The sequence below is a fragment of the Numenius arquata genome, chromosome 7 (assembly GCF_964106895.1).
Source record: "Numenius arquata chromosome 7, bNumArq3.hap1.1, whole genome shotgun sequence".
In the NCBI taxonomy this organism is placed as follows: domain Eukaryota; kingdom Metazoa; phylum Chordata; class Aves; order Charadriiformes; family Scolopacidae; genus Numenius; species Numenius arquata.
The window spans coordinates 43,636,720-43,654,294 of record NC_133582.1 but is presented as its reverse complement, the minus strand read 5'-3'; the positions used below and the strand labels follow the sequence as shown (position 1 = coordinate 43,654,294).

Genomic DNA, 17,575 nt, shown 5'->3' with positions numbered 1-17,575 from the left:
TGGAATAAAGAGGTAAATGAGTGGACAGAGGTGGTAGGCAGAGTGCTCCATCACTGGGAGCAAGTGCTAAGAATATGGTCATTCGAAGACAACAACGTAGGAGTGCAAGATGGAAAGAAAAAGAGCTTGGAGAGACAAAGACTTCATTTTTTCTTGTTCCTCCTTGACATCTGCCCGCAGATGGCAGAAGAGCATTAATATTCTTGCCCCATCTTCTCCAGAGATGCAGAGTTTGCCCTCTGGCTGCTCTCTTCCTGGTTTGCAATCATATGGCTGGAGCAAGGAAAACAATCCCAACTCCCAACCACCACCAAGTCCTGTGCAGCTGAACTGGACCAGGTCTTGCTGCCAGTTCAAAGATCTGCTTACACAGAAGAGCAGAGCAATGGTACGCCACAGTGCGAGCTCAAACTGCTGCTGTCACACCAATGCAATGCTGGGGGTCGACCACTTTTTCTGACACGCAGGGATTTTTCTGTTGTAGCTTATGTCATGCTGAAATGAGTTTAAAACAAGTGAAAAGAAAAGTGCCACTTTTATTCCACAACAAAAACATCCACACAGGCGACCAGCCCAGTGGAAGGACTGAATTAAATTTATCAGTAATTGCTAAAACATTTCTGCCAAGAATCACTCAGTGGAGAGTTGTGCCATGTTTTGCAAGGTCTGTGCAGAACTAGGAGGAGCTGTACAACCAGGGCCTGTTTTAGCATCCGTGTCACATGCTTCTGCCACAACGCTAGCACTGAGCATGCAAACAGGGAAATGCTACTGCCTTTCTCCACCCAAATACCTCCCAGGCCAAAGCTGCCCTCAGACCTCAAGACGGTGGTGCTTCTGGGAAAGCATGTGGCCACCAGGCATGTTCCTGCACAGTGGGTGGAGCTATGTGATGTCTTCTGCAGGCTGAAGATTAGCAGCACAGAAATGGTTACAGACACAGCAGTAGGAAAGAAGAAGTACCAACCTACTTCATGTGAAATACACTCAGGGTTCAAATGTAAAGCCATAGGGTTAATATAGGACTGGAAAATACCATTCGGAACTGAATTTATTTGATAATTTTCCTGTGCTGAAAGATAACAAAAGGAGGAAGAAAACAAGAGTGCTCCCAGCCTATAGAAGGTAAAAGGATGGTAAGAAACCAAACTAACATTAAACCATAATGGCAGGGCTGCCTAAAGACAGCAGGATACATCCCTTTCATCTGCCAGTCTACATTCAGCAGTTATAACATCCACGAGGGAAAAAAGACTCTCAAGTGCTTGACAGCCTGGAGAGACAACCTGCTTAGTGTTTGCTGAGACACAAGTCCCCACCAGCGGAGGACGGCAATGCGAACTGGTCCTCTGAAAGGAGCAATCCCTTCTGCAGTGGGAGATGCTAATGCACCCTGAGACAACAGGCCACAGAAATGTCACACTGACAAAATTCTCTTGACACAGCAAACTAAGAGATTTCAGTAACAAGGGAAACTATTTTGACAAAATCTCCTGTAACCATTTGCTTTGTATCACGAGAGAACTGTTATCATTCAGAAGAGCTTTACAGTGAGAGAAGCAAAACACTAGGTTATAGGAAAGAGGCCAGATTTTGAACTTACTTACACAAAGATGAGCAGAAATTCAACATCAAGCTGTTCCCACTGTACACTCATATACAAGATAAAAAATCGGGTTGCAGCTACAGCCCGTGCTATACAACCCAGTATTCTTCCTTTGAAAACTGATTTAACATTTGGCAAGATTTTCAAACGAATTGCTGAAGTCACACTCACAAGTATCTGTAGGTCTGTGAGCAGAGCAGATACCCTCACAAGCCAAAGTGACTAAGGCCAGCTGCGTACGCCAGCATCTGTTTGTAAAAGCGCTCTGCCACTCTTCATGTGTCCAGATTTCACACACGTCATTTTTTTAGCTTTTTTTTTTTTTTCCTTAGATAGATCCCATACATATTGCCCCTCCAAGATTTAGAAGGAGCTCAGATGGCAAGAAGCCTGTCACAGTCTGTCTGTACAGACCTGGGCTCCAGGAGGTATAAGCAAAAGCAAGACATAGATACACACCTTCCTCTTTCTAATACATCTGATCTGGGGGAGGGATTCACATGGCTGTCCTCTGCCTTTGCTACTTCCTCTACCCCGAATAGCACCCACCACACAGTGACATCTCAGGAGTGGGCAGCAGCTAGCAAGAACCTGCAGCTGCCTCAGGAAGGGTCCAAAAATCGCCTTGGCATTGGCCAGAGCAAAAAAAAACGGGCATTTACGTGCACAGATCCAGCCACTTTAATAGCTCATCTCTCTTGCACATGCTATTTGCTGAAACATGCAAAAATAAGAATTGCGAAGTGAACAATGGATTATATTCCTCCTGGTCAGCGAGGTTCGAGCCCCATGGGCCAGTGGCTATTCTGTGAGGCAGGGCAGGGAAGGAGGCTGGATTTCTGCAGGACATCATGGTCACTGTTTTGTAGGGAAGGAACAAGCACTGCAACACCGTAAGACACTGTAAAACCATTTGCATTCATTTGCATGAACATGAAATCTCCACAGACCCCCACATCTTATACACCGCATTAAGAAGCTACCACCAGCTGTAACCTTCTTGCAGCAAAAAAAAAGTATCATTTCAATGAAATACTAATTGCAGAGCACATCCTACTATGGGTCCTTGGGGAGGAGAGAAAAGCTGTGGGGAGGACTGCACACGTGGTTCATTTGCATCACTTGCCCTTATTATTCCTTCAGGTTCTCTTTTTTTCTTCAATATTAATTAAAGCTCATGCTGTGACAACTATGAGGCGGAGAGAGAGTGACGGGGAGGCACACTGAGTGACTGGCAGACATTTCAGCAGGTTTAACTCATCCCACAACATCTTATTTTTTCATAATTTCCTTATTGTTTTGCTAAAAACCTAAGTAGGATAGGCTCAAGAATATACTGCATCTAGGGATAAAAAAAAATATGGAAACAAATTCCTGTTTTCTCTGCATAAATAACGCTGTTGACCCCCTTCACAGACAATGCACAAACAGCTGTGCATATGCAGAGCTTTCTTCCATGTTCGGGAAGCTCCCACACAGGAGGAGTACTCCTGACTGCTTACTCTGCGCAGGTTTTGTAGTTACATCCAAGGGGAAACAATGCCTCCAAATTGTTTGGGGCTTCAAAGAGGCTAACAAAGGTCTCATGTCAGCAGCTCTGGAGATAGCCTGTGACTTCAGAACTGATTTAACTTCAAAAAAAACCAGGGTTTCATTTAACACCCTCCTCTCCAGGAAAGTTAATTGTCACCTGAAAAGGTTGTGAACCAGCAGAAGCGTGAAATCTAGTAGTACCATCAAAACCCTGCAGGTTTCTACTCAAATTGCAACAGGAAAGGTCCTCTCACCCTCCGCATTCTTATTTCAACTGGAAATCTGGTTTCAAAGCAATGTCTGCCCACAGTGCCCAAGTATCTCCTAAGCACATACAGCCACTTAGCCACAATTTGGACATACATCAGCGGAAAGGCTTGCAAAGCTTTCCCTTCAGACCAGATTCACTTTTCCGTGCTGCCTCACCATCAGACTGGGCAAACTGCTGCCGATGGCACCAGGGAGACTCAATCTGGGGCCTCTCCAAGGGTCATACCTGCAGCACGTCTCAGCAGGCCTGGACAGGGCTTTCTGTCCCTTTCCTGGCTCGTGGCAGATGCATTTTTCTTCCATCTTAGACCTGAGAGTATGAAAACAAAGAGCAATCTAAGCTGTGCCACCTCACAGTGTTAAGGTGAGAAGCTAGAGACAATTCAGAAGCTGATTCCTAATAAGCACCAACACTGGCCTTTGCGCTTTTGGATTGGCAATAAAAACCTAGTTTTTCTGACAATAGGATTCAGAGTTAACATTCCCTCCTTAAAGTACGCTTTGCATGCTCTGCAGACTCAGGAAGCCTCATTTTTGTGAGCTGCTCAGTGCTCTGCAGTGGACATTGGCCATCTCACTGCACACTGGCTCAGAGCATGCAGTGCACATTTGGGCGCTCTATAAATTATAGCTTTAATTAAGGCTTTAATAAAAACGGGCTTAATAAAAGCTGTTGGGAATAGAGGTTTATATTTTCCAGACAGTTTAAAGCCAAAGCTTACGGTGACGCAGACCCACACTGTCAGTGCTGGCTCTCCCAATTCAACTCTCGTGTCTATCACCCTCATGAATAGTTGAAAGGCTCAATGTGCTGTTTCTAAACTGCCGTGGGCTGTGCTGGGGAAGAAATGGGCTTCAGAAGTGCAAATTGATTGACTCAGTTCAATTAAAAATTAATCTAAACACCACAAATCTAGGTTTTACTTCAATAGCATTTGAATTAGCATTACGGTATATCTAGAATAGGCCAAACCAGCTTACATCACACACACCAAAACCACGGTCCTAGAAATACTGGCTACTGCTACTTGGTCATAGAACAGGCCTGGTATTAAGTACAGACTATGAAAAATGGAAAGCTCAACACATTTTAATTTGAAAATGCCTTTTTGAGTGATTAAATACTTGAAATTGCAAGTGGCAGTGTTTTAAATTAATTCTTGTCCCATAACTGTAATTTTGCTAAGGAAGGCTTTCACATGCACAAACCCAGCTATGAGATCAGGGAGTCGGTCTCCTCATTTGTCAATCATCAGACTTTGAAAAGGACACGAGTTTAAGGGTTTCTCCTTGTTAAAAAATACACGTTTTTTGAATGAAAAATCACCAAAATGGTTGTTGAAATTCTGGGTGTTGAGAAAAAAATGGCAATTCTTGTGCAGAATGTCCAAAGTTTCAATAATGTAAAAAGTGTTACAAAAGGCTGGTTGGGGGTTCTTTTTTTTTTTGGAAGAAGTTAATTTTGAGATTGAAAAAGTAACAATTGCTATATGCTTCGTTCCAATTCCTACATACGATTTTTTCTGTTTAGAAAGAAACATCAAGTTCAGCTCACAAGGGACACCTCATGGCAAACCCAAACGGGCAGTTCAGCACGCACCAATGCCTCAAAAACCTGCTCTCCCACATGCTTGCTCCCTGGGGCTGGCTGATTTTGGGGTACATGAAGCTGTGAGCTTCAGTCAAAAGCCAGGGGCCCTCCAGAAGCCTCTCCCATGGGTTCCCCACCATTTCACAGCTACCTCCTCCTGTTTTCTTGAAAGTGGAAGAAAGTTAAGTTATGTCTGAAAGCTCTTACTTTCTGTCAGCTCTGGTTGAAATTAGCCAACAGTCCAGAAGCTGCTGGATGAGGAGAGAGATACACTTCTCCTTGCAGACTTTGCATTTCCTTAGGGAAAGGGGACTAAAAGCATATATACCACAAGCAGATTTTCAGCTACCTGCTGTCCAAAGGAAGTCTTGCTATATAATCCTATGACCCATGTAAGAAGTGAAAATGATGTTTCCCTCTTGCCCTAAAACATTTATTCCTACATAAGAAAAAACCCTACCTCTAAAAATACAAAAACTGCTAGTTGTGAAGGATCAGAACCACATTTATCACTTCATGTGTTATATGATGAATCTGAGTTTGCCCACACCTGCGTTAGGAAAACTAAAAGGGGGATTCAAATGGAGTGCTGCACACAAAAGGAAGGAGCTGGGTCAACTCTCCCGCTTCCTGCTTTTCCCTCCGTATTCCTAGGTGAGGATGTGCCCACAGACCAGGCACCAGGGCTGCAAGGAATCCCGTGCCAAATCCTGCATGAGCTGCCCTGGCTCAGGAAGCTGATGTGGGCTGAGGATTACTGTAAAAGCCATTAACAAATGGCCCCTTACCATTAATTGTTAAGCTATTGTTAATTACGGCCTTCCATGGCTGTTTTGCTGTAATATACATACATATATATATGTATGCATATATTGCTTCAGTGGCTAACGTTTAGGGGTAGCTAGTGATAAGGCCTCTTCCCACCTCATTTGAGCATCGCTTATGTCAGGGAAAGAGAGGAACTGCCTCTGTACGTGGGTCTGCAGTTCTGCCTGCCTGCCCGCCAGCATCTTCTCGCCTTTGGCTCCTGTATGTTCCCAGCTGGGACCAGCGGCACTATTCAACCTCTCACGGAACACACTGCGGCGTGCATGGCTCCCGCTCCTGACACGCCAAACGCACCCTCCCGCGGGGCCGGGGCCCGGGCCGGGGCCGGGGCCGGGGCCGGGGCCGGCCGGTCGGCCGGCCGACCTGCCTCCCTCCTCCAGGGACGAGAGAAACCCACCACGCTTACATCACCCAACCACGCAAGGACGCGGCGTGACGTTTGCGGAAGGCATTCCCCCGCCGCTGCGACGTCACAGCGCCGCCGCATGCGGAAGTCGGTGAGAGACCCCGCCCAGGCAGCCGCCAGCGGGAGGGGGGCGTTAAAGGAGCGGGACCGGGAGCGGGACCGGGCCGATGGAGCCGTGCGGGGACGGCTGGTTCCTGTACTACGCGTACGGCAGCAACCTGCTGCGGGAGCGGCTGCTGCTGCGCAACCCCTCGGCGTCGCTCTGCGCCCTGGCACGCCTGCAGGTGCGTGGCGCCGTAGGTCCGCTTGCCCCGGTGGAGCCACGCGTGGGCCTGGCCCTGCTGCAGGGGGTCCGGTGCCGGAGGCCGGCCGGTCCCTCCTGCCGGTAGCACGGGTTTAGGCGGGGGGTGGGTGGGTGGGTGGGTGGGGTGTGGATCTCGTCATCCCTGACGTCATGGCGTGACGCTGTCGGGGCTGCCCACCGCCAAAAAAAGGTGTTTGCCTTAGTCCGACCGCTGGTGGGTTGATCTCTGGGGGGGTTTGACCCAGTCTGCGAGGCCAGCAGGCAAGAACCCACGTGTAGAGTTATGAACCTGAAAACGTAAGTAGCAGGCGCGCAGTTGGATTTATGGGACGAGTTCCTGGCACTTTTAAAAGGATGACGCTTCATTTAAAAAAAAAATTATAAAAAAAAAAAAAATCAAAGCTCCTCATTGCCCTCTGCCACGCTGGTTACAAGCAAGGAGCCCTCCCCGTGCTGCGTGTCGGAAGGGATGCGAGCTGTCACCCAGCGCTGCCCAACTGCAGTGGCACCTCCTTGGCCCCTCCAGTTCTCCCCCCCCCCCGTCTGGGGTTGTTAAACGTTAGCGTATCAACTTGGCTTTAACGTCGGCTTGGAAATAGGAGCTCATGGTCATTAAGATGCTGATGTACGGATGTGTGCAGCTGGGAGGAGCCTTGGAGGAGCAGAGCATTGATTGATAGCACTTAAGGATGACCTGAAGGTTCTCTCGGGGTAACTGGCAGGAAACGATCCATGTTAGAGCGTGTGAAGAAGTTCCAAAAAGTTGTAATTAATAAACTCCCTATAGTCAGATAACTTGGTGTCTCCTGGGACAATCAGCCTGGCAACTGATGCCCGCTCCTGTAAAGTGTGAGGCGCTTACAGGTTCCGCTGAGAAGCCAAACCTGCCAAGAGTCCAGCACCTTGCAGGATCAGACCTTGGAGGTAAGGTGAAAAGCAGTAGTGTCGTGCACTTACCTTTGGCTACCCTGTGCTTCAGCTCTCCGTCTGGGTTTCAGGTAGATTTTCAGGGTACACAGAAGACGCCTCTTGCCAGGCTGCAGGTAGCTGGAGGTCAGGCAGTAGCTTTTCTAGACAGCCTTCGACCGGTTGCTGTGCTCCCTTGCTTCACGCTGGAAAATCACCGATGCTTGGGAGCACGCAAAGGTTGGAGCTGATTTCTGTTACTTGCTCTATGGAAGGAAAAAACCAAAAAAGAAAGGAAAAATAGCCTGTAAACAGAGTACTTCGGGTGCTAAACTAGAATATGAAATTCACTTCCCTCTGTTTTCATTTCTTAAAGCTTTGTTAATCCTCAGTCAAAAGCTGTGAGGAATGGGACACGTAACAAGCACAGAAAGAGCATTACACTGGCATGTAGAAGAATAGCGAAAGACCAAGCTCTTGACCCAAGAAAGTGTCTAGTGTGTTTGTTCTCTCTTGCCTGCAGTGCCTGCTGCCGTTGCCCATGTGCTGTAACACGGGGTTTCCTGCTTCCAGCACTGGAGCTAACTGTGCTATAGGAATAGCATATAGAAATAGTCTATAGAATGTAAGGTCTCTGTTGCCCTTTTTGGGTGGTACCTGATGGTTTTATACACCTCCTTGCAGGTATTCAGTGCAGGTCAGGTCCAAGAAAATATCAGTGGAAGAATAAAATAAAAATTGGTGGGTTTTGGTTTTTTTTTTCCCTAGGCTGCTGTGAGGGTACTTGGCTCTATGGGAGTATTTCCTTGGGGCTGCCCTGCAAACACTTGTCCACAGCTATAATTTCAGGCTACTACTTGACTGGACTGTTTATTTGTGTGCCAATTACTCGGGCTTGAATGTCTGCAGGGTCCGGCCCAGAGACCTCCTCACGCAGTAATCCAGTGATCCAGACATTGCAAAGCGGTTTTGCAGCAGCTTGTCAAATGGTTGTCTGGTTTACTTAAGACACACACTGGTGTGTCTTAAGCAAACTTTTTTTTCTAGTGAAAGTAGTTTAATGGGGAAGGAAGACGACTCTATTGATGGAGTAAACCGTTTGGCCTTGCCAGACTGCTAATGATTACTTACACACACACACAAAAAATAAATTTGATGAGTGACTAGGGCTGTTCTTCTGTGTGTAAGCTTCCAACTGCTCAACTTTTGCAAGTTTTTCCCCATGTCTCTTAGGACATATGACAAGAAGGTAACATGTCTTAGAAAATTAATATTAATATGTACATGCATATATTTCAAATCAAAACTATCTAACAGCTTAAAGAGGGTGATCCTGAGAAATAAGCAAAGCTGTGGGGTTGTATAGGTTTGGGTTTTACTTTTGTTGCTGCTTTTAATCATTTTTGCCTTTGCCAGATTTTGTTGTTGTGGCTAAGCAGGTAGTCTTTCTTAAAGTTGGTGGGTTGTTTTTTCTTTTTCTTTCCTTTCTCTACTTCTAGGGAAGGATCCACAAATTGGCTAACAAGTAGGAGAGGAAACTGAGTGTATGGATTCAGATGGGAAATTACTGTGGAAAAATGCAAGAACCCATTATTCTCTTTTGGCTAGAAAGTAATAGTTGATATTACTTATAAGGAAAAGAGAGATATGATTTCTAAAAAAATGTTTCAACTTGCAAAAACCTATACAAGCTCACTCAAGGAGGCATACACCTTGACTTAAAAATACCCAAGAATGTTCCAGTTGAGTGATGAGATGGCACAGAACACTGGAAAATACATGGGATGATATTTTATAATTGGGCAATTCTATTAGTGCATGAAGACAAGACCCAAAGCTCACCATCTTGGAGGTTTCTTTACCCTGCTATTTTCCTGGATCCTGCATGGTAGCATTTAAGTTTTAGCAGCACCAAAAGCTGCAGAGGAGTGGGTACCAGGTACGCATGTCTTTTGAGGAATGAGAAGAAGGCAGTACTCAGTTCCCTCTTTCATGGCGCATCTCAGCCAAGGGACCTTCATATTGTCCAAAGAGAAGCACATCCGCAATCCTGTCACTGCCAACTTGGACAAAAGTCAAGCTGATGTTTCTTCAGCGCTGCTGTATTTGCTGCAGAATTGGGTACCTGTGCTCCTCTAGAAGGGCTACCTCCACTTTCTTCTCACCGCTAGAAATTGTTAGCTAATGTTTAGGCCAGCCTACTAAGAGGTTTGGATGTTGATCCTGGTCTCCGCAGACCAAGGCTTTTACCAACAGTGCTCTCTACCAGACCTTTCTTCCCTTTGTCCCAAGGCTCCCGTTTCTCATGGAGAGGTGGAAAAGACTGACTTCAGCCCCTCATAAGATGAGAGCTGGATCAGATCCCGCCTGTCTGTTCCTCCTTCTGTGACTCCAGTACTTGTGGACTCTCCTTTAGCTGCCCCTTTCATACCAAGAACAGCCAACAGCCCTTATCTTAAGTGGAAATTGATTCTTTGCATTGGTTTCATTTGCAGGATTTTAAGCTCGAGTTTGGCCATCATCAAGGCAGGACAAGTTCTGTCTGGCATGGAGGTACAGCTACCATTGTTCAGAGCCCTGGAGATGAAGTATGGGGAATAGTGTGGAAAATGAACACTAGCAATTTAAGTTCACTGGATAAGTAGGTGACTTAACTTTTGCTGTCTTCTATTACTTTAGAGAGCAATTGAAAAGCGGTAGTTAATTTTTGGTAAAGAGCTGTGTGGAAGCTTTGGTGTTGGAACCAAGAAGATGCTTTGGAGTTTAATATGTGAATTTCACTTCACAGTATGTGTATTGACTTCTAACACATTTGTGATTAAAATGGCTTTGTTTTCAAGCTAAAGCTACTTAGGGGTATTTTAACAAGGTGTGGAGCTTGATTTGGAGTCGATACACTGGTCAGGCTCCTTTTTGTAACCCCTGTCCTCATGATGTGCTGTCCCTTAAATGACTGTAAACTCTGTATTTGTCCTGTGGCACTTTTCCCATTGCTATAGGGAGAGTTTCCTTTGAGACTGACATCAATTTCTGTCTCTATATATCTGTAGACTCCAGTTGTACTGGAAAAGGAAGGGATGAGGACAAGACTTTGCGGAAGACGACAAGAACTTTAATATAGGCAAAGGGACCTTTTGAGGAGGTTATTTTGCATGTCTTCTAAGGATTCAAACTTTTGTGAACTTGAGGTAGATCCAAGCAGGGAGCTGGAGTGGTTTTATTTCTCCCTTTAAATGGGAGAGGCTGCCTGCACCATTACAGTGCAGAATGGTTTGCCTGTGCCTGATAATTAAGACAAGTTTAAGGCAACCTGAGCAAGTCATTCCCAGGCTGAAGTCTGGAGGATCCACCTGGGTAAACAAATTGAGGAGCAGCATAACTTCTTGCAGGGTCTAAGGGAGGACTTAGAACTTAATCTCCAAAACTTTGGCTGGTGTCATGTGCTTATTGCAGCACTTGGGATGCGCCTGCACAGCATGGTGCTTCTGGTACACAAAGATTGTTTGTTCAGAGCCATTCATCACTGTCAATTAATTCCAGTAGAAATCTGGGCTAGTGAGGCTAAGGAAGCAGGGCATATTAAACCCATTGAAAGTGTTAAATTAATACAGTTCTCCTGCCTCTGGTACTGTTGCAATTTTGGTTATGGCTGCACCATGCTGTATAGACATGTCCTTATAACCTTGGCCATGAAACCTGGAAGGTCTAACTTGCTTTTCATTGCCTACAGTGAACCTGAAATATAACAGAACTGTTGCCCAAGTTCTGTTAGCACATCACTGGAACGGGCACCCAGCACTCTCATGTCCTGGCTGGGAGTGTTAGTCCCAAGCAGGAGGGCATCTAGCTTGTATGCTTCTGGTTGGGGAGAGTTTCCCACATCCCTGCTTTATGATTTCCTGAGTTCCCCCTTTATTGCTTACACTAGCATTTACCCCTTTCCGCTGCCCCCCCTTTCCGCTGACCTTTACCATGCTTTCCTGAAGCGCAAACTTCACAAGTATAAAGATCCTGCCTGACAGCATCTGCTTTGATAGCAGCACTGTGTTTCCCCCCACAATGGGGACAGTATTTTGTATTTCGCTTCTAGAAGTGTTGTTTACATCCTGTAGAATTGGAGGTCCCTGGCATCTGTTTCTCTGGAGATAAACTTTAATGCTGGCTAAGACGCTAGAGACTTGAGTGTTATAACATCACCAAAAACTGCAGGATGGACACGAGCATTAAAGACTGCTTTTTCCCAGCTGCCTTATTGATGCCATGAAGGTGACTTGGAAATGGAAGGAAATAGGATGTGTTCTTGGGTTTTACAGTGACAGTTGATAGCGTTCTTCTAACAATTGCTCCTAACCAACTCAAGTGAGCTTGCCTGTGTTTCTGCTGAAATTCTTGGGATTCTTTGGCTGTGCCCAAGCAGATATATTTAAGTTCTCAACCAAGTTATTTCCTGGAATTGCCATGTATCAAGAAAAAAAAATTTCACTATTTTCCCCATCTCCCCCCCCCATATTTTTCCCCCCAATCTGGATAAAGAAGTCTGTGCTTTGTTATCTAGAAGCAGAGGAGGGAATGTATAATTGATGCTGCATGTAGTTTAAATACTAGTAAAACAGTGTAATATATAGAAAACAAATATGGGAGGGGAATCTTTTGCTTAGATTGCTGAATTCTTTGGCTTCAAATGCATTTTGGTGCTGTTTCATGGTCAGATAATTTTTTTGTCTTCTATACTTCACAAATCTATAAGGTACAGACTAAATCATGACATTTCCTCATATATCCTAACAATGGATGTTACTTAGCTGTAATGTTTTTCTTGCTTTCTCACACCCTTGTGACTTATTTTGCAGTCTGTTGGCATTGAATCTGCAGTTGGCTTCCAGTTTCTACTTGCACTTAACCTAGTTACTCACATTACATGTCCCGTGTTATGTATGTGAGTAACTTGAAATGGTAGTCTTTGAAAGAAAGATAAATTGTCAAGATGATATTTTGATGAGTGGTGTTAAAATCCATGTTACCACTCTTATCTAAAGCATATCTAAAGTTAATTGTGCTCTAAAGCCTGTCTTGTATTGCTTAAGCTTCTCATTTACTTCTTAGTGTTTCTTCAGACTTTTATCGGTGGCTGAATGCTAATGGTTGAAGACAACAAGTAGCCTCATTTTTGAGTTTGGTTTTGTTTTCCTAAGACAGCATGATTTTGCTAACAAAAAAATAACAAAATGGGTTTTGCCCTGATCTAGCTCATTGTCGCTGTACGTCTTGCGCAAATTAAAGGCTCTCTGGGATTATTCATTGAAATGTACATCAGAAGATTTGTGCGAATTTCCCCTTATTCAAACACAACACAATGGGCAAGATAAAACTTTGCAATTGTTTCATTATCTGAGCGGAAGGTAATGAATGATATGTGCCTGGCTCATAACTTCTGGTAATCTTGGTTGTGTTTCTCTTGTAGATTACCAGACTTGCACAGTAATAAATTCACAAGGAATATTCCCTTTCTAACTTTGCAAGTTAATCACTAGTCATGTTTCTTACAGAGCTGATATGATAAAAGTGAATGTTGCTGCTTCTTTAGAAAGCTATTTTTGGATATGAAACAACTTAGCAAAAAAAGTACTGGAATATGTTTTGCTCTGTTTGCTTTTCTTTAAGTCTGTTAACAGTGCAGACCAGTGTCCTGCCTTGAATTCTTTTATAATAAATGCATATGTTTAATTGCACAGTTTGTTTCAAAGATGCATCAGTTACTTAGCATGAAAGGAATGTATGTTCCTTTACAGGCAAGAGGGAGTTGAAGATGGCATTTATGTCCCAATAGAAGTCAATGTCCACACTGAAGCTGGAAAGGTACTGACCTGTCGAAGCTACCAGATGAAGGACTATGTCTGTGGTCCCCCTTCTCCTCAATATAAAAAGGTAGGTGTTGCACTGTAATTTTGGAGAGAATGCACAGAAATATATAATGCAGTACTTCTGTCCTATTTAATAAGTACTTTATTTACAGTGAACAGAAGACATGAGTAACTCTAATGTAAAGGTATAAATTAATCCTTGTGCGATGTAATAGTGTAATGATGCTCACAGAAGATTGCTAGCTCTTAAAGGCCTACTAAATCAGTTTTATTTTTTTGGTTTAGTTATGCCTTACATGAAGGCTCTTTTTAACTCGTGAATTAGTTATGACTGACCCAAGGATTCCTGAAGGATGTTGTTTACATATATGCAGCAATTCTCTGTTTGAAAAATTAATGTACTCCATTAAAAGGACAGAGGGAAGCTTCTTTTGGGAGAATACAACACCTGGCTTGTAGTCTCAAGGACACAGATTATCCCTATTGTCTTATGAAATATCTTACTGCCATTTAATACAGGAGTCCACCTGCCTCCTTTTACCAGGTGCATCATCAGCATACCACAGGACTTCCAGCAACACTGCAGAGCGCTGCAGGGTTCCCACTCGATGGCTGGTGAGGCAGAGGTGTTTCAACACTGTTCTGCAACACACTGACTCTGTAGAGACACATGATGCAGTCACGCAGCAGGCCTGACCTGCTTAGCTTGTGAGATCTGATGCGGGCCTAGCCTCGGGTGGCATGACTGCATGTCTGGAATTGTGCAGTTATTAGCAATTGCAGGTAGACATCCTGTGACACATTGACTTTTTTTCTGCTGAAAGCAAAGAAACAAGGCTTGAGCTTGTTAAATCCCAAGTGTGCAGCCTTCTCTTAACCAAGGAACTTGCTCCCATGAATCAGCTTCCAGGAGCATAGCTCAGGCCAGCTGCTGCAAGACTTCTGAAGAGAGAGCTTGCTTAGAAAGCAGGCTCTGCTACTTCACAAACCTCCTCTCTGTCTTCATGCTTCCTGTCAAGACAGATCTTTAGGGCTCTTCAAGCAGATAATACAGTCTGCTGCTGCGTGTCAGCTCTCACTAGTATGCTGTAAGAGCAGACTTCCAGTATTGGCAACTTTATCTAGTTAAACATTCCCTCCTCCTGTTGTCAGGGTCAGTTGTTAGTTCTCTGCTTTCCTCCTGTCCCCAGCTTTTATTTGTTTAAGTTAACCAGGCAGGAGAGCTAAAAATTCGGTACAGGTCAGTGCATCTGCACACAGTGATCTCCATCCATCTATTGTTGTGTACTTCTTGTGGCAAAGTTCATCCTTTCTAGACACCTCATCCTTGAATTTCTTGGCCGTTGATTGCCTGAAAGAGTATTTACAATAGTGTCAGCTTTTTAAGGCTGCATTTTTTAATCAGAATTTGCTGGTGTCTCTTTCAAGCCTTGGCTCCTACAGCCTTCTCATTTCCTCTCACTGTCACTTAGTTTCTCTTGCACCAATACTTAAGTTTATTTTGTATGTAGAAGGAAAGCTGCAGTAGGAAACTAAGGAATTTGTGCTTTTTCACTAAGGTAAGTATCTGTTTCTGTTACTCTGTAACCTGTCTATTACAACCATGCTGTTGTGCTCTGGATTTGAACAGTTTAATTTTAAAAATAACTTCAATAATATATGCAGTTTCTCACTGAGATGTGATACTAAGGCTGGCTAAAGGCATAAAAAGTAGTTATCTTCCTCCCTGGAAGAAAGAATGGAATCATTTAATAACAGCTTAATTGTGCAGTCTTGTGGACGTTAGTAGCATTTTGGAATCTTAAGGGTATGCCTTGGTAGTTACAAACCTTTTCAAAGTAATTCTGTTAAGGTCTTCAGTAGTCTTCTAGAAGCTTTTGACTATCTTTAAGTACAAATGGCATTATTTGGGATTAATTCTCTTGTTAACTTAAGTGCTTCTTCCTATATGAGTAAATGTTTGGAGGGGTCTGTCCTTCCTAACACTATTATTGAAGGTTCTTTTTTTCCCCTTTTGATTTTAGGTTATCTGCATGGGTGCAGAACAGAATGGCTTGCCAACTGACTATCAGAAGAAATTAGAAGCTATTGAAACTAATAATTATGCAGGACCAGTGCCAATCATGGAAGAGATTGAAGCTGCTATTAAAGCAAGGAAAATAAAATCTGCATAGAATACCTCTGCACTTGTTTGGCCATTCACCTTGATTTAGATACCTCTCCTCACCGTGCTGATCAGCAGTTTCTTTATTTATCAAGAAAAGATGAGTTTGCTGTGCATCTTACAGTAAGCCATTAGACATAATTTGCAGTCTGAAGACATGCTGACATTGGTAACTTCTTCACTTTGTATGTATAGCTTGAGTACATACTGAAGTTTTTGCCGATTTAGGAATTATCTTTCTGTAATTGTCATGCAGTGCTGCATGCAAATTTGTGGTTTGTGTCCCGTTTCCTGACCTTTTCAAAGGAAAAAGGCCGTCTTGATGGGTATTGGCACCTGTTACCTTCTGAGGATCAGGCCCTTTGTTCTTAAACGTTGTGTATACAATTACCAAGAATTTCAAAGATTTGTTTTTGATGCAAAGTAGACTCAAAACCCTACACCAAGACTAAACTTTTTCCTTTGCTGCTTCTCTTAATGGTTTAAAGCCCAATCTATCTGAAACTATGAAGTTCCTCTTTCTGTTTTTATAGTTAACAGAGAAAGAAAAGTAATACTTTTTTTTAACTATCTCCATGTTTTTAAGTGTTAGTCCAAAAGGCAACCCAGGCCTGAGGACAACATTCAGCAAAGGATCTCATTCAAACCATAATGACCACCTCCTTTCTATGTCCAGTAATCCTCATAGCTGAACTGGTTATATAGCCAACAGATTTTTAAATAATTTGTTTTAGTTAGATAATTCCCAAGTTTTTTAAGCAACAAGCCAGTCAAAAAGGTTGTTTATCTAGGCCTTGGTCACATGTCCCATGAAATCAGGAAGTCTCCTGTGAATCCTAGTGCATTTGTTTCATGGTTTGGTTTGTCTGTTAAACCCCAAACAGACTTGGCCTCTTCCAACCCCCCGCCCTCCCTAGCTTTGACAATCTCCTGTAAAACTGGAAGCTCATGTGTAAGGTTTAGAGTACTTATCTTTATGGTACTTGGCAACCTCTATAGTTAGTCTGTGGGGGACAAGGCAAAATTGACAACCTGGAAGATGTCAAACAACTGAACTTTGGCTTATCTTCTGTACCGTTTATTTTTTTGTTTCTCATGATGTACAGAGGGGTGTAAAATATAATCAGTGTCACTGTGTGACTGCTTAGATAAACAAATGACAAAGTAACAGACTTACTGTGTCTTTTCTGCATAAAATTTTTCTGTAGACTCCTGCCAGGGATGTATAGGTGCTGTCCTGGTGCCGTATGCCCGTTTCCAGAGCTGGGCACGGTGACTGCAGTAAAGCACGGTACTTTCTCCATTAGCACTGTCTAGTCTGTAACGGAGTAAATAAAACTGTGATTACCAAACCTCCCCTCTGTCTGTTCAATGCATGCTTCAAGAAATACCAGTGTTGCTTATCCAAGCAAAAACTGGCAATGTGGAAACGTAGCTGGAACTTCCATGGGCTACTTGCATTTTTAATGGCTGTAATTTTGGTATGGGGGGCAAAACTGTGCATCAACACGCTCCTTGACACCAGCACCACTTAATTCGCTTTATACTTACCAAGGGCTTTTGAACTTTTAAAGATGTATTTTGCTGTTGCGAGAGGAAAATGGAAAAAAACGCCCTGACAGCCTCCTAGGAGGGAGCTGACAGGAGGTACTTGATGCCTCCTGTTGAGGAAAATGGCGGGAGCTCCAGCGGGCCGGGGGAAAACTTCCTCTGCCGAGGCAGGACCCCCGGCCCCTCTCTCAGGCAAGGAGGCCTTCCACCATGCCGGCGTGGGGAGGGAAAGGCGGTGTTCGTGAAGGAGAAGGAGGCCTTCGGCCATGCCCGCGTGGGGAGGAGAGCCCGACTTCTGGGGCGGGAGTTCCTTCCCGGGGGTGGGGGGAAGCACCCGTGAGCCGGCCGCCGCCCCGCTCCTCCCCTCGCCTCCGTCCCTTCAGCCGCCGCGGTGAGTGCAGGGGAAGGGCCAGGGGCGGAGGAGGGTCGCTGGGCCGCTGCCTGCCTCGCTCGGGGGGGGGGGGGGGCGGCCGCCATGTCGTGAGGGGTGGGCGGCGCGGGAGGCCGAAGGGCTGGGGGCGGGCGGGAAGGGGGTGTTTAGGCAGCAGGTCGGCG

General features: G+C 44.5%; 1 protein-coding gene across 1 annotated transcript; it reads left to right on the top strand.

Annotated features, from left to right (window-relative positions):
* The first annotated feature begins 6,352 nt into the window (after positions 1 to 6,352).
* On the top strand, positions 6,353 to 16,818 carry GGCT (gamma-glutamylcyclotransferase). Its single transcript, XM_074150769.1, has 4 exons — positions 6,353 to 6,518; positions 9,940 to 10,085; positions 13,234 to 13,369; positions 15,330 to 16,818. Exons 1-4 carry the CDS (start codon positions 6,402 to 6,404, stop codon positions 15,477 to 15,479), a joined length of 549 nt encoding a protein of 182 aa, XP_074006870.1. The 5' UTR covers positions 6,353 to 6,401; the 3' UTR covers positions 15,480 to 16,818.
* Positions 16,819 to 17,575: the final 757 nt, after the last annotated feature.

Coding starts and splice junctions, on each gene's coding strand:
- GGCT (XM_074150769.1), top strand. CDS start 6,402: ATGGAGCCGTGCGGGGACGGCTGGTTCCTGTACTACGCGTACGGCAGC. Junction 6,519..9,939: donor GCGCCCTGGCACGCCTGCAG/GTGCGTGGCGCC, acceptor TTTCATTTGCAG/GATTTTAAGCTCGAGTTTGG. Junction 10,086..13,233: donor AATTTAAGTTCACTGGATAA/GTAGGTGACTTA, acceptor GTTCCTTTACAG/GCAAGAGGGAGTTGAAGATG.